General features: G+C 53.1%; 1 protein-coding gene across 1 annotated transcript in view; it reads right to left on the reverse strand.

Moving 5' to 3' along the window:
- Positions 1-276: 276 nt before the first annotated feature.
- EPHB1 (EPH receptor B1) overlaps positions 277-17,119 on the reverse strand; it is a 70,502-nt gene continuing 53,659 nt past the window's right edge. The window contains exons 6-16 of the mRNA XM_058812239.1: positions 14,998-15,179; positions 13,199-13,361; positions 10,650-10,758; positions 10,378-10,442; positions 6,465-6,587; positions 5,141-5,388; positions 4,617-4,832; positions 2,364-2,513; positions 1,651-1,844; positions 1,026-1,181; positions 277-398 (exon numbers count right to left, since the gene is read on the reverse strand). Of these exons, the coding sequence (XP_058668222.1) occupies positions 290-398; positions 1,026-1,181; positions 1,651-1,844; positions 2,364-2,513; positions 4,617-4,832; positions 5,141-5,388; positions 6,465-6,587; positions 10,378-10,442; positions 10,650-10,758; positions 13,199-13,361; positions 14,998-15,179 (1,715 nt within the window). The 3' untranslated portion in view covers positions 277-289. The remainder of the gene's footprint in view (positions 399-1,025; positions 1,182-1,650; positions 1,845-2,363; positions 2,514-4,616; positions 4,833-5,140; positions 5,389-6,464; positions 6,588-10,377; positions 10,443-10,649; positions 10,759-13,198; positions 13,362-14,997; positions 15,180-17,119) is intronic.

Genomic DNA, 17,119 nt, shown 5'->3' on the forward strand with positions numbered 1-17,119 from the left:
TTGGTTTGTCTTCATTGTTTTTTATGATTTTTTTGTGGTTTGCTTTGCTTTTTAAATATATGATTTGTACATATTTATACGTATTTATACGCTGTCCCCCATGACATTGGTAAGTGTGCTTCTGTTGGTGAGGAACGGAAGTCACCAGTCAGAGGTGAGTCCCAGGAACACCCTCGGGCTGCAGTGACAGTCCCCAGGCAGCAGTGGCTCCTCTGGCAGCGCTGCCCCATGTCAGTTCCTCCCCTCCCACCTCTGCCCTCCCCGGCCCCTCCCCGTGGGACAAGGGATGTCATGCCATCGAGGTCGGAGACTGGCTCATCTGTACTCGCATGGACTGCACGCTGTTCAGGATCTTCTTCTGGTGCCCAGCCAAAGTCACCCCTATTCTCAGGAGGTCTCTGGAAGACAAGCAGACAGATGAAAGTCAGAGGAAAGTCAATCCAAGGGTAGTGAACCTGGTTTGCTGTTGCTAAGGGACCTTATCACTCTCTACAACTTCCTGAAGGGTGGTTGTAGTCAGGGGGGGTTGGTCTCTTTCACCAGGCAGAACCAGAGGACACAGTCTCAAGCTGCGTCAAGGGAAATATAGCTTGGATATCGGGAAGAAGTTTTTTACAGAAAGGATGATGAAGTTCTGGTATTGTCTGCCCAGGGAGGTGGTGGAGTCACCATCCCTGGATGTGTTTAAGAAAAGATTTGTGGCACTCAGTGCCATGGTTTAGTTGAGGTGTTAGGATGTGGATTGGACTCAATGATCTTTAAGGTCTCTTCCAATCCAGTCATTCTGTGAATTCTATGGAGGTAAGTTCAGCTCAGTTCTACAGAGCCCAAGCATGGCCCCATGAGCATCACTGAGAGCAGGGAGACACCCACACATTGACCCCCAAATAGTGAATATGGCCACCTCCAGACTCTGGGTGACCAATGTAAGGGATGCTCACACCTGTCCTTTGCCCTGAACTGACCTCCCACCTCCCCAGCTGGGCAGCACCCTGCTTCGGGCAGCCCTGGCATGGCCAACTCACTCGGATGTCATCTGGGCCACCAGCTGCAGGGAGGTGAAGCCAGCAGTCAGGAAGCTGTCCCGGTACTGGCTCATCTTCACAGCGCTCAGCCAGTCGTCTACTGAGGTAAAGGCAGTGAAGTCGGGGATGGAGCGGTCGAGGAGGGGCTGAGAAGGCCTGAAACAGGACACACCACTGAGGACACGCCTGGCTGGCACCAAGGGGCTGCCCTGCCTAGCACAGGGATACACTCCCCATTCCACCCCTGCTACCCCTGTGCTCCCCCCAGCACACACACCCATGGAAGGCCATGAGGAAGGCCTGTCCCATGGGAACACTGTCATGCCAAGCAGTGCTTTGCAAGCTCACACGTTGTATTCCAGCTTATTCCCTGGGAGCCACAGGGATGAGGCGTCGGCAGAGCAGCCACCACACCCAAATGGTCACAGACCAAAAAGAATCAATAGCAAAGAACTATGGCTGTTGCTTGGCTGAAAACCGCATGTTCTTTGTCTGACTGTCAGGCAGAGTGAAGACAGAACTCCGCTGCCCCCATCTAAGGATTTATGGATTCTTGAGGTGCTCAGGGAGCCTTTCCCCACGGCGTGGGAGGGCGGCAGGGAGCAGCCCCACACCCAGCACTCACACAGCGGTGATGGTCGCCACAGTTTTGAGGCTTGCCGGGTTGCGGATCATTTTGTCGAGGGTGTTGACGATCTCGGTGAAGCGCGGGCGGGTGTTGCGGTCCTTCTGCCAGCAGTCCAGCATCAGCTGGTGCAGGGCGGCCGGGCAGTCCATGGGCGGCGGGAGCCGGTAGTCCTGCTCGATGGCGTTGATGACCTGAGCATGGATGAGGGAGGGGGAAAGCGGATGAAGGGATGATGGACTCGGGGGGCTCCCTGAGCTGCTCATGCAGGCAGAGGGGCTGCAGGCAGCCGGGAAGGGACGGCCAGCCTGGCTGATCAGCAGCCGAGGCAGCGGGAGGAGCTGGGTGCTCTCCGAGGTTAATCTGTGCTCTGATGCTCCGCGGCTGCAGTTCCTCCCAGCGGAGAGCTGCCACTCATTATCTCGGCAGATCTCGCCAGAGTGCAGCAGTCACACTTCCAAAGCTCCTTCCCCGCTTGTAAACCCTCTGAACATTTTCAAAGGCCCCGCAGCTTGCTGAAGTCCAATTACCAGCCCACTGGCTTTTCTTTCCAATTTCCCTCCTTGCATCCTCTCACTCACCAGCCTGTTTCATCTCCAAACCGAGTGCTGCTGAGGCTCCAGGAAGGAGCAGAGAGCCCTTCAGGCAGGGATTTCTTGGGAATGAGCCAGACCCCAGCCCCCAGAGCAGTGTGGATGACCCCCAGTGCTTACATCTTGGTTGGACATGTCCCAGTAGGGCCTCTCCCCGAACGACATCACCTCCCACATGACGATGCCGTAGCTCCAGACATCGCTGGCCGAGGTGAACTTGCGGTAGGCGATGGCCTCTGGTGCTGTCCACCTGACAGGGATCTTGCCCCCCTGCAGAAAAAGGAACTTCAGCTGAGAAATGTCTCCCTAGGCAGAGGAGGCTGGATGCCCATGAGTTGGGGCCATCCCACACACACCACAAACCGTGGGTTCCTGGGGACCCCACCAAGGAGTGGGCATGTGACACCTGATGGGATGAGGGGGCAGGAGCCAAAAACAACTGCATGAATGTATCTTGTACCTGCCTAAATAGCTTAGCTGAACAAAACAAATGGGTTTATCCAAGGATCTACCCCACTGACTGACACCACCCCACTCCAGCTGCCCTGCAGGACCCAGCACACCAGTGGCCCATTCCCAGGTCCATTCCCAGGGAGTCACCAGGTGACAAGACTAAGCACAACTGGGCTAGTGCTTGTCACAGGTGAGGAGCCACGGGCATCCCCATCCCTTGGCCTTCAACGGAAACAAGGCTGAACTAAAAGCATCCTCCACAGATTCATCTGGGCTCCCATAGCTGCTTGAAGGTCCTTCCAGCCCTACTTTTGGAGTGGAAGGCAAAAAGCAAAACACCTTTAAAAGCCAATGGAAAGTACCGTTGTAGGAAAGTGCCTTTGGCAGAGAGCTCTTCATGTCTCCCAAAGGCTCAAAATCAGGCTCAGCACCTCAAGCCACCTCACCAAGCCAGAGCAGGTCCCAGGGCCAAAGGCCATGCCAAGGGTGCAGGGATGTGAGGAGGGGCAGCACACACAGAGGGATTGCTCCCTGGGAAAGCTCCATAAAATAACCACAAAAAGAGCCAAGGGATAAGGAAAACCACAGACACACGGGAATTTTCTGGGGGCAGGACTGCACTGTGAATCGTTTAGCACAATCATTTTCCACAGCCTTTCCGAGGACGCATCAGCCGCTCTTGAAGGATGAATGGCAAAAAATTTGATTTGAATAACTACAAATGGAGAAATTAACTGCTAGGTTGTTTTTCCTGCCTTTTCCCCAGAGCAAAAAGCCTGCTGTGGGAGGCAGAGTGATGCAATCGCAGGCACAGCATCACTTCCCAGCTGCCGGGGAGATCTATTATGGCCCAAATTAAATAAAAACACAGATGAGATAATCTCTTTTTATCTCTGAAGGTGGGGGAAAGACTAATTCATGCCTCATCTCAGCAGCTACTACTGGGGTCTTTGAAGGAAAAATAAAAGCTGGGTGGTTGCTCAAAGGCTGCTGCCTGCAGGAAGGGTCTGGGCAGGGAGCGGGGCAGGTCTGGGGGGAACAGGAATATCCCATTGAGCAGGGCAGGGACAGTAAGGGGCTGTAACTAGGCCAAAACATTGAGTCAGCCTTAAAGGCATGTCCCTGGCTTTCCCATTTTGGCAGCTGGAGCCAGCTCTGGCACTTGGGCACAGCTCAGCAGCCCAAGGAACTGCTTTGGCAGGAGCTGGTGCAGCCTCGTGCCGGCACCCACCTCACACTCTTCTATTAATCCATTAGATGAGGCCAGCCTGCTGCTCATCTCTGTCCCCTCTGGTCATCCTTAACACCCCTCAGGGTCTCAAAAGCAGGACAATGGCCACGGTGGGGAGCTGGGGGTCCCCTGGGGTAGCCAGGAGCAGGGGGAGAAGAGAGCTGCTGTTACCTACAAATGAGTTAATTAAGGAGGAGAAGGATGCCTGGCAAATGGCAGAACTCCCGTTAGGCTTCGCTCTTTAATTTATGCTTGGAACAAGTTTCCAGCAGGAAAAAGCAGACCAGACCTGGAGCACTGGGGGAAGGGGTGTTAAAACACCATTGCTGTGCTGCCAGGAGTTGCTGTGATCTTCCTGCCTCCCCTTCCTGTCTCTCCAGGGACTCCTCTGTGCACCTTTCCTCCACAGAGGAGAGGGAAGAGGCTTATCTGCAAGCTGCAGAACACAGAACGGTGCTTAGGGAGGAGGGAGGTGGAAACTTCTAAAAAGAAGGAAGAGAAAGTAGCGAAAAGAGGATAATTTGTGGAAACTACAGCCAGGACCATGAGCCTATGTGGACCATGAGCCTCTGTGATGGGAACACTCATGAGTACTCCCACCTGTGGCAGACTGTACACTCAGCACTCTTCTCCTAGGTGCAGGCCACAGGGACTGCTGGGCAGGAGAACATCCTGCAGGAGGTACCTACCAGGGAGCTGGTGTAGGTGGGGTCAGACGTGTCGTCCTGCAGGTAGCGCGAAAGGCCAAAGTCGGACACTTTGCACACCAGGTTGCTGTTGACCAGGATGTTCCTGGCAGCCAGATCTCGATGCACATAATTCATCTCTGCCAGGTACTTCATCCCAGCAGCAATCCCTCTGAGCATTCCCACCAGCTGTATCACTGTGAACTGCCCATCGTTTTGCTGCAAGCAGAAAGAGCAGGAACTGGGATGAACATCAGACCCCACAGTGGGACCAGGGCCACTCACCCTGACCTCAGGAGGATGCTGCACCTCCCCAGAGGACTCCAGCTGCCCTGCCTGATTCCAGCAGAGGTAAGCACCCCAAAAGACACATTTTGGAGATGTATGGCACACTCCAGCCAGCTTCCAAACTAAGAAAACAGGCTGAGATTTACAAATGGGACACCAACATCTCATTCCCACATCCCATAGCCCACGTGGCCCCACCTCCCACAGCTTCCAGGGAGATCTACTGTGGCCTAAATTACCCGCAGGAAGGAGTCCAAGGCGCCGTTCTCCATGAACTCTGTGATGATCATGACTGGCCGGCTCTTGGTGACCACCCCCTCGAGGCGGATGATGTTGGGGTGGTCGAACTGGCCCATGATGCTGGCCTCGCTCAGGAAATCGCGGCGCTGCTTCTCCGAGTACCCAGCCTTGAGAGTCTTGATGGCCACGTAGATCTCCCGCTTGCCGGGCAGCTTCAGGCGCCCTTTGTACACCTCTCCAAACTCCCCTGAGAGCACAAGGTGGAAGTTTTTAGGTTGGAAATGACCTCCAAGATCACTGAGTCCAACCTTTGATCAATCAACCCCAGAGTACCACCTCCTCCTCCACACTAAACATTGCAAAGAGCAAGGAGTCTTTGCCCAGCTGAGAAATGGCAGCCAATTCACACTTCAACAACACTCTCCTCTACAAATCTGCCCGCCTGTCCTCTTTAAAAGGGCCCACGTCTGCTGCTGGGGACTTGTTTGGGTTTGCAACCTTCTTCAAGGTGGCAGAGCCCAACATCGACACAGGCATTCACTTGTACAAACCCCCACAAGGAGGATTTGCAGAGCAAGTGCCTCCACATTTAAGGACTACCTCAAATATCAGGTGTCAGTGTTGTTAATCTCAGCTGCCTTTCTGCACATCACTTATCTTGGGGTGGGAAATAATTGGGCTGTTTACATTGCTGCTCTCTGATTTAAAATACAGAGAACGCAGGAGGGCTTTCACTTCACCAAAGCACAATTTGCCTGTGGAGGGATTATATTTAAGCCATGTTTGCTGCCACTTTGCCTTGATGAGCAGCAAAGGCCAGGTGATACATTGCTGAACTTGATCCCAAACAGACTCATTGCTTCCTCATAGCTTCCCCTCCCTGGCTTCTCACTTTCTCCTCTAAGAGTATGACACAGTTATTTAAAAATGGCAATAAAACAGCACAGATCACACACACATACGCATGTGTGTGTATATATACATATGCAGGGGAGTATGGCACAGACTACAGTGAGGTCGAGCTTTTCTTGTTATCTCATGGAAAAGCCACATGGAAAATCCCAAGAGGCCCCACGGTTAACCAGTGAATACATTCCTGGAGCCTTTCCCACCTCAGAGGAACTTTGAAAGCATGACACAACCTCATATCCACCCTAACCCACCACAAATCCAGCAAAGCCTGATGTTTAAAGCATCATTGAGGCCCTCCAGGTGAAGGACCGTGTGTGCTTCCCCAAAAAGTTGCTCCAGGTGGGTGCACAGCCACACAGGAGCAGCAGAGAGGGCAGGGAAGGATGGGCAGCAGGACACAGAGAGACCCACCTGCCCCAATGACCTCTTCAATCTTCACAAAGGACACATCGATCTCCTTGGCGAACTCTCGGACGGCTTCGTTGGGGTCCTCGTAGGTGAAGGGGTCGATGTAGATCTTCATCCCTGGAGAGCCTTGTCACAAGGAAGACAGGAACAGCAGCAAAAGGGAGAGAATTACAGAAATGGAGTTAATAGAATTGTTTGGCTTGGAAGAAGCTCAAAGTTTACTCCATACCATCCCTCATGAGCAGGGACATCTTCCACTAAACCACTTTGCCCCAAGCCCCATCCAACCTGACCTTGAACAATACCAGGTTCAGTGGATCCCCACAGTCTCTGGGCAGCCTGGAAAACCAACAGCAGTTGTACCATGGCCAAGAACTGGAGACCCTTCTGTCCCCACACTCTCCACTAAGTGGCTGCTATCACTGTACTCACCTACCCAGACCCTTTATCATCCCCTCCAGGCCACCAATTCACCCAACTCTGCTCTCCACTCCTCTCCCATTATCCCTCCTCCTTCTCCTCCCGGCAACGGGAGCAGTTACAGACCTGAACTACAGCACGCTGGCTTTACAGTGAAGGCTTTACGAGGCTCCACGTGTTAGGGAAGAAATATTTATTTACCCAAAAAGGCCTCTGATGGCTTTGTGGCTGCTACTAAATTGACAGAGTGCAGCAATTATGACCAACAAGCGGTGTGGATCCGTGAAATACGGCTTGGCTGGACGCTGGGACACGCGTGTCCTGAGCCCAGGGCAATGTGTGGTCACAGGATCTGGGCATGCTGCAGGGACATGCACAGAGTGGGATCTTGCCCCTTTCCAAGGGGGAAAAAACAAAACCAGGTCCCCATATTTCCCATATGGGTTTGCAGATGTCACATTTGGATGGCAGGGGCTTACGGAGCTGCCAAGGGCACAGTGAGGACACAGGGCTCAGCTGGACACCAGTGTTGTGGTGCCATCCAAAAGGGACCTGCAATGGGCTGTGGCGTCCCCCTGGGGAGGTCAGCTTCCTGTGCCATTTCTCACCCAAAAAGGGGACTGGGGATGGCATAGCAGCCCCTCAAGGTCATCTCTGGAGGAGACCAGGAGGGACATCACTGCCCGGTCCCCTCCCCAAGGTATTTCACCCTTATAGGGATTAACAGCCCTCAGTTACACTGCTCAGGACCTTTCCAAGGCCATGATCCCATCACACCACTGCTTTCCAGAATCCCTCCAGAGCTGGCATACAGATGGATGCATGGACCACAGCATCACCTCTTCACCAGGAATCTAAATCAGCTCCCAGCTGTGAAATAATTCAGGAGGAAGCATGAAAGCCTCACAGTGGGCACTGCTGGTGCCAAACAGTCACCAGGGGAGAGCTGTGGGGCATCAAGAACTCAGGAAGGACCAGGCAGGAGCATCCTCACCCCCAAGAGGGCCCTTTGGGGCAGAAGTTCTGCACCTCAGAGGCAGGGGAGGCTGCAATGAAGCCATCTGTGCATCTCCCACTTCATAAATCCCTTTATGGCTCTGTCTCATACACTTTAACTGCCCCATAAATTTTTTTACAAGAGCAGCTGATGCTCCAGCCAGGATTACAAAGGGATTTACAGGATCGTAATGGAGACTAGCTCACAGATCAAAATATTGAAAGAACAGAGGGGAAAACAATGCCCAAGTTTCCTCTTCCCTGTCAACACAGGCTGGTTTTCAAATACCTTTTGATGTGTCCATAGGCTCAGTAATCACCAGGAAGAGCTCGCCCCTCATCCTCATCCCATCCAAAATGAGGGATTGGGCACCTAAACCCACTCCTCATCTCTGCCAACATCAGCCCCCCAGCTCATCATTCCCACACCAGCAAAAGCTGGGTGACATTTCAGGTACTGGAGCACATCACCAAAAGCAACCATGGTGAGCCCACCTGCAAAGACCTTTGCGCTCTTAAAATCATCCCAAGAATCCTGAAAACTGGATTAGATAATTTTTCACTACTGCAGACAAGGGCAAATTTTTTATCACTCTTTAAAAGTTGAAGTGCTCTGCACCACAACCCTGACTCCAGCAGCCAATTCCTTCTGGCATCACACTTCCTTGGCAATAAATATCATGGTGACAGAGAAAATCCCTTCCTGTTGAACTGCTGGTGCTTCAACAGGGAGTTTTTTCCTCCTTCCCCAGTCTCAAAGCTCCCAGTGAAGCAATGGAAAGGATAAAACACAAAAAATTATACCCTGAGAGACCCTATCTCACCCCAAAATCCACTTGGAGCACTCTGCCAGCAGCAGGTGATCCCAGGGGGCTGCTGGAGGGATGGCAGAGCTGTGCTGGGAGGCTGTAATTGCTGTGCCACTGAACACATGGTGATTTGTTCCAGAGGATGCTCTCATTACTCCATTAGTTGCTCACCACAAATTTCCCACCTGTTTTGCTCTGCACTGACAGAGTGCCCAGAGGCTCACTAACCTTGACAGGGTACTGCTGGCACCCTGGATTTCTGACATCAGCCATCACAGCCCCCAGGTTTAGAAACACAGGACAGGCACATGCTGCAATCGCTTTCCTACCCAGGTTGAGCATCCTGGATTTTGGGGTGCTTGGAGCCAGCTAGGGATGCATGTGTAGTAGGGAATGCTTCAAAACAGGGGAAAAATGTGAAAAATCAGTCTGTCTGCAGCCTAATGGGAGTTTATCCATCAGGCATCAAATTGACCTTGCCCTGCCCCCCACAGTGCAGCAATGTGCAGAAAAGAGGGAGGAAAAGCACAGGTCTGTCATCACCCAGTGATGTTTGGAACACAGTTTATTGTTTCCCAGGAGGTTCAGGGCCCCCCAAAGTGCTGCCACCTTGTTGGGAGGGTTCAGTGTGATGCCAAGAGGGTCTAAAGAGATCCAGAGTGCTTTGCTCTCTTGGCTGGGCTCTCCTGCTTGTCTCCACTCCCTCTTTAGCTCTCTCCAGTCCTCCTGTTCTTCTCAGCCAGGCCAATTGCTCCATCCCCATTCCTCCCCTTTGCTCACCCATACTGCTCCCTGCTTTCCCACCCACCCTTCCTCCATCCCTGCATCTCACTCCTCTTTCTCCCAAGGAGGCACCTAGGACCAAGATGGTTCTTCCCACAAGCAAACTGCACCTGGGAAGCAACTCTAGGAGAGCAAAAATGGGATTTACATCCCACAGGGATGGGGCATGGAACCAGCAGACACCAGGAAAATCCTGGCCCCCAAAGCTGCTGCTCTGCTGTTTTATTTTCATGTGCAGTGCTGGCTGCTGGAGGGGCACCAGAGCAGACATTACACACAAATACATCAGGAATTAATTCTGCTGCACAGCTCCACCAGCCACAGAGGTCTCCTAGGAAAAGCTCAGGCTCTCCTAATTGTTTGCCAAGGGAATCAGCAGCCCAAAGCCAGTTAAACATTCCCAGTCACTGGCTGCACATCCTTCCCAGAGCAAGGAATAGAGCAAGCACCAGCCACACAGCCAGGACAGCAGCAATGCCAGCAACCTCATGCTCCCAAAATCCAGAATCCCTCTAAACGCTCAGCATCAATCTAGACCCAGGCAGAACCCGTGGCAGGAGATCAGGGGCTCACCTTCCCTCTGAACACCACCTTTCTCCTTTCTTTTCTCCTCTGGGAGTCTTCACAGCATCATCTCCCCATCCCTTGTCCCCTGACATACCCCAAATCCATCACCATTCCCCAGATCCCTCCTGGTACTCTTCCACCCACAGTGCTGCACCACTGCAGCCCACTCTCCTCACACCCTGACAGACACGTGGACATCTCCACTCCCACCCTAAGGTCCTGTCCATCTGCCATGGGGCTCCCACCACTCCACAGTCCCCCTTGGAAGGGGAGGAGTGGGGCAATGCTGGGAGCATGTTTGGGAGCATCTCCAATCTGCGTTTCCCACTTTCCCTGCTCACCTCTGCCGGTGCTGTAGTGCTGCAGTTTATCACTGTACACGGCCTCCTTGCTGTAGGCACGCTTCCTGGGAGAACAGGGGAGACAACAGCCAGGATTCAGGCAGCAGCAGCTGCTGGTGGCCCCAAACCACTCCCCTGCCACCAACACTCCATGAGCAGTGGTATTGTGCTGCTCCCCCTGGTCACACATCCACCCCTCCCACCCCTAATCTGCACCTTAGCACCTCCCCTTGCAGGGACACTGATCCCACACTGATCCCACAGGGACCCACCTGCTGCAGACAATGGAAATGGCCACCAGGGAGACGATGAAGACCACCCCAGCCGCTGCAGAGCCCGCGATCAGGGGCAGCTGCTCTCTCAGCTCTGACTTGTAATCGTCTGTGAGGGAAGAGGGACAGGGTCAGTCCTCCCTGGCACCTCACAGAGTGAGAGCAGCCCTTGGGAAGGGATCCCCTCTGTTCCCAAGGGTGCTGCTCCCAAGGCAGTGGGACCAGGGGGACCCAGGCAGGGGATGAGTCAGTGCCATGTTGCACTGGTGTATGCTCGGTTCATACACCTTTGGCTTAAAGACAGGGGAGAGAACATTCTGGAAATAACATCAGACCAATGTGCACGGGCCCAGTTTCCCAACGGTGGCTTTGTCCTTGGCTTTGGCGTTTCTCTTTTCTCAATAAATTCATTTATTGAGCAACCTGATTTACCAGAAGGTGCCTCTGCACAAGGCAGGGGGCTGGAACAAGATGAGCTTTAGGGTCCCTTCCAACCCAAACATTTCTGAGACTCTATGATTTAAACCTGTTGGCCACTTAGACCAATTTTAACATGGGGTCTCACAGACACAAAATTCCTACAAGTTGTAGGAAAGGAGGAGCACACCATTAATAACCAAGCCAGCCAGAGAATGCTGTGCCAGGACTTCACTCAGATCAGACCTCAGAGAGTTCACATAAATTATATCTAAACTCATACAATGGTGAACTTTGGGAGTGAGGCTCAGGGGAACCTGGGAACCCTTACCACCTACCCTGCTTGTAGGTTTTAATATATCAAAATTTGCAGAGCCATGGCACCCTCAGCCTCCCTGCCCCATCAAGCATCCCTTGGAACTTCCTTTGTCTGCTCAGCCACCCCTGCATCCTTCAGCAGCAGGTTGGGGTGAAAGCCAAGGTGGCACAAGGAGGACAGGATATGCCTGGGGGAACCCCCAAAAAGCTACAGGCACCCTCCATGTGTCTCCTCCATTTTTCCCTGCCCCATCACTGGTATGGGTATTCTCAACAGGCAGTATCCAGCAGATCCCACATTCCTTGGGCTTCTGTAGCATTCTAGAAATACCCCTCTCTCCAATGCCCCATCAAGGTCTACCAGGCTGTGCCACCAGCCACATGCAAGGGTTAAAATAAAACTCATCCAAAAGAAAGCATTTAGCACCCTTTTATCTGTATTTTCTACTCTGCAGTTAATTACTGGCAACTAGATTTATCTCTTGCATGCTGCTGCTTAAATCCTGAGAAATTCTCATCTAACAATCAATTATTATTTAATAAGCTACACAATCCATTCTTATTAAATTTCAATTAATTGCTTATTTGAGGCAGGATTTTTCTTCTCGCTTCTCCAATCCTGAATATTTGAGGCATTGGAGGGGGGTTTATTACCATTTCCTTCCCTTTGGTCACCCAGCATGGTTTTCCTCTTCCCACCCCAGCTGGCACTCGACACGAATGCATGCTTGGGGTGACCCATTTTAGGGAAGAAGAAAATCTTGAGGGAAGACAGGCAGTGAGGCTGGGAGCCATGGATGTCACCTAAGCAGAGAAGGAACCACACCAGCAGCTACAGGGAACAGGCTCTCAGCTGCCCTAGGGGTAGGAGAATGTAGTTGTTTTGGTTCACCAATTCAAGATCTCCCCAATTTTAAAATTTCCCTAAATTCACTAATTTCACCTCCCTAAATTTCCTCCTATTCCAAACCATGATACAGGACTTGCTTCACTCACCAACTTCTGGATAAGCCCTGAAGCTGGGATTAATGGAAAACACTCCCATGAGTTGTTAGTTTCTAAAGGAAGCCAGTGTTTGTGGGTGCAGGGAAAGGCTGGGGCCAGAACAAGCCATGAAGGTCATGAGCAGGCCCAGCACACCCCTTTGGTATGGGAAATCAGCTTTCAGATGGGTCTGACCATCCCAGCTTTGCCCTGATGGCTCAGATGGACTCCAAGTATCCCAGACCCTCCAAGGGTCTACAACTGTCCTCCCACCCCATCACACCGTGCCAGACTCACAGCTGGTGTGATGGGGCTTCTGTCCCCACAGCTCAAGGCAGCAGAGACAGAAATAAATAGTGGTGGAAAATCTGGAGCTGGGAGATTGAGAGCGGATCCCTCCTTCCGCCGGCGGTTAATGAGACGCCGCCGTAAATCACCCGGCTCCTGCCCTCTGCCTGCTGGGACAGAGCTCGGTGCAACAAGCTCCTTGAATCCCACCAGAGCACATGGAGACACTGCCATGCTGCTGGGACAGAGCTTTGTGCACACAAGCTCCTTGAATCCCACCAGAGCACATGGAGACACTGCCATGCTGCTGGGACAGAGCTTTGTGCACACAAGCTCCTTGAATCCCAACAGAGCACAAGGCTGGAGCACTGCCACGGCTCTGGGACCGAGCTGTGTGCACACAAGTTCCTTGAGTCCCATCAGAGCATGAGGCTGGAGACACCATCACGACACTGAGACCGAGCTGTGTGCACACAAGCTCCCTGAATCCCACCAGAGCACAATGCTGGAGCACCCCACCCCACCAGCCGAGCCGCACTCACCGTCGGTGAGGGTCTGGAAGCACATCTTGCCGCTGTACTTGCCGTAGCCGGCCACGGTGCGGGCGCGCACCTGCACCACGTAGACCATGCCGGGCCGCAGCCCCTCCAGGCGCGCCGTGTTGGTCTGGCTGCGCGCCATGGACGAGTTGTACTCGTTGTGGTCCTGCGGGCACCCAGAGAGAGCCACCCTCAGTGGGACAGGGATAGCGGGAGGGCAGCCCAGCTGTCCCTGTTGAGGGCAGGGATGGGGTTCTGCTGCAGGGGATAAGGAAGAGGTTCTGGTTCTGTGTCAGAAGAGTCCCTGACCCAGAGGATCCCACAGGAAAGGCTGGGAGAATTGGGATTGTTCAGCCTGGAGAAGGCTTTGGGGTGACCTAATTGTGGCCTTCCAGTACCTGAAGGGAGCTGCATGAAGGATAGGGATGGACTATTTATAAGAACCTGGAGTGACAGGACAAGGGGGAATGGCTTCCCACTGACAGAGGGTACATTTAGGTCGGATATTTAGAAGAGATTCTCCCTGTGAGGGCAGTGAGGCCCTGGCACAGGCTGCCCAGAGAAGCTGTGGCTGCCCCACCCCTGGGAGTGTCCAAGGCCAGGTTGGATTGGGCTTGGAGCAACCTGGGCTAGTGGAAAGTGTTCCTGCCTGTGTCAGAGGGTGGAACAAGATGAGGTTCAAAGACCCTTCAACCCAGGACATTCTATGATTTTATGAAACAGGACCCATGAGGAGCTGGGGAGGCCCCTGCAACACGTGCCTCCCAGGCAGGCCCCGGCCCCACCAGAGCAGGGAGAATGGAATAGCAGAGGGAAACAATAAGATCATCCAGAGCAAAAATAATTTATGAACAACAGATTCCTCCTCCTCAAATGTCTGACGTCCTTGTGCATTTCAGAAACATCCCACAGTTATGGAAACCTCATGTCCCTGCCCACAGCACGGGGGATGGAACTGAAGGATCTTTAAGGTCTCTTCCAATCCAAACCATTCTCTGATTCCACTAAACACTCTAATGTGCCCTATGACACCCTGCTCAAGCAGGTTCAAGGGCAACTCTCTGCTGGGATCCCCAGCCCCTGCAGTCCTGCTCTGCTGGCACAGGTCCTTGGCCTAAACCTTGCTGGAAACCTCATGCAATGACAGTCTCCACTGTCATTTTTTACCACATTCCCCAGTGCTTTGCTGGTAAGAGGCTGCTGGTGATATCATCTAATTATTCATACTTAGAGGAATTCATTAGAGCTGGCGAGACACAGGAGAGATGGAACAGCTTGGGCCGGGCACGGTTCATCACAGGGCTTGGAAGCATGTCCCCTGCAGGACAGGACAGCTGCCAGGGACAGGACCAGTGGCAGGCAGTGACCCAGGGCAGGGACAACCTCATAACCTTCCCTGGTCATCTCCAACCCCCTCCTCTCCTCCTGATGCCATCCCCATGATTCAGGTTCATCCTAGCAAACACCAGAGCCAAGGCAGCCACGGGCACTGATGTGCTGGACAAATGCTGCCACAGGGAAGGAATGGCTCAGGTTGGACAGGGCTCTGAGCAACCCAACCTAGTGAGAGGTGTCCTACGGCAGGGGGGTGGAACTAGATGAGCTTTAAGGTCCCTTCCAACTCAAGCTGCTCTGTGATTTATCATCTACGGTCACAACTCACTCCCACCTTCTGCAGGCAGCTCGGGTGACCTGGTGCGTGTCCTGCCTGCCCATTCCCAGCAGAGCCAGTCTCAGAGCCCATTGCTGCTGCCCCTGCCCCCATGCCCCAGCCCAGCCCCCAGCAGGGCTCCCCAGCTCACCGGGGCCGGCCTGGAGCCCACGGTGCTGCCCACGTCGGGCGTGCAGATGCGGCTCAGCTTCTCGTAGTAGCGGATCTCGTAGTCCAGGATGATCCCGTTGGGCTGCTCAGGCTGGGGCCACGACAGAGTGATGCTCCTCATGGTGGCACTCACCTGGTGCATGATGGGCACGGTGGAGGGGGCTGCCAAGGAAGAGGAGAGTGGGAAAATTAATGGAAAAGAGTAGGAAAAATGGCCTTGAGAGGGGGGAAATCCCCACGGCAACCCAGATCTCCCATGTCTCTGGCTGGCTTCCCCATGGGACCAGCTCACTCATTAGCAGTGGGAAGACTGCATCTCAGCAGCTTTACATGGAAGCAGAGCAGCAAATCACTGAGGGAATTCTGCTATTTAAACCAACTGCTCCTTTTAATTAGGGGCTTGGAAATCCTTGGTGTTCCTTCTCCCTGGGACTGCTTGCTCCAAGGATGTCTCCCAAGGTGGGAGAGACACAGCAAAGCTCTCCCCAGTGGGGCAAACAAAGGTTTGGTGACAGGGTCCAGCTGTGTGTGACATCTTTTGCTGTAACAGCCTATCTGGGGAGCCAGCACTCAGCACCCAGGGAGCTGTGCCACAACTGCCACCCCACACACTCTCAGAAATGGGATGGGGGAGCAAAAATCTGCCCACCCTGAGGACAGTGACAGGGAACCGGGACAGGGACACCCCAGCCCAGCTCTGGCTCCAGAGAAGCTGCTGGGGCTGCTGTTAGGGGCTCTCAGGGGATGCTCATCCTCAGCACCCAAATTTGCCTCTCCTGGGAAAACAGCAACACTGTCCTTCCACCATTAGGGACAATGAGCCACTAAATCAGTCAGGAGACCCTTTTCCAAATGCTTTGTGCCCTGCAAGCTATACTTATAAGGGGCAGAGTCAGCCAATACAGCCCTAATCCTGCACTTAATCCTATCAAAAGAAAAGTATCCAAATCTGTCCATACCCACAGGGGCACTGGCATGTCCTGTCCACAGAGTCAGCTTCCAGTCCAGACATCTCTGCCCTCCTGCTCCCCCTCACCATGCCTACAGTGCTGGGCAGGGAAAATGTCTCCCCTCCATGAATCCCAGGAATACCTGAACCCAGCACAACCAGCCTGGGGCACAGGATCATGCCATGGAGGGAATCTGGGGCTGGCAGGAGCCCTGCTTCTCATGGTGCCAATGGATGATGTGGATAGTTCAGCACTGCCTTTGTTTACCCAGAATACTTAATAATCCTATATTATTTTTTTAATCTCTCCACATCTGCTCCAGGAATATGCTCATGGGATGAAATTAGGCACTCTGATTGATTGCTGTTTTATTAACTCCTATTACTTTGGATGGGGCTGGGGAAATGGTTGGAAAAACCCTCTGCAAAGCCAAATTGATTTTAGAGGAAGAGCACCAATGCCGTGGATATCCCTGGTGAATTTCCATCAGGTTACCCCACAGCCCAGCATTTTAATGTTTGCAATCAGCCTTTGCAAGACAAACAGGGACCACTGGGGTACAGACAGACAGATGAGGGTGACCTGGCTGTTCCCAGCTCCCCATGGTGGGAGAAGGGCTAAGAAACACCCCAAAAATCCACCTCAGGAAAAAAAAGGCCTGGAAACAAGAGGCAGGTTTGGCTGCACGTGGTTCAACAGATAGCGATGCCAGCCAGGCACAAGTGTAGATTTGTATTCCCTGGAGCCAGGAGACTGAAATATTTACACTGGTTTACACTGAAATATTTACACCAGGTTTCTCCATTGTGCTATCCAGAGGGAGCAGGATGGTGAAGGCTGCCTGCCCTGGCACAAAGCAGGAATTCTCATTCCCTTTTTAAACCCAGAGCACATGGGTTTCCATCCCCTCTGATCCTCAGGGCAGCCCAGGACCAGTTGCCCCCTTGCCATCTGCACACCTACTCCCCCAGCATCCCTGTTTGAGCCAGAGCTGCTCATTCAGCTCCTGATGCCTGACTGGAGACAGGAAAGGGAGCAGGGGAGCCTAGAAAAGGAGACAAGGGGAAAATGATGGGAGAGGGATGTGCCAGAGGAGACAGAGCCTGGACTCAGCCCCAGGATGCTGCTCCCTCTGTGCTGTAACACAGTCAG

The sequence above is a fragment of the Ammospiza caudacuta genome, chromosome 11 (assembly GCF_027887145.1).
Source record: "Ammospiza caudacuta isolate bAmmCau1 chromosome 11, bAmmCau1.pri, whole genome shotgun sequence".
Classification (NCBI taxonomy): Eukaryota; Metazoa; Chordata; class Aves; order Passeriformes; family Passerellidae; genus Ammospiza; species Ammospiza caudacuta.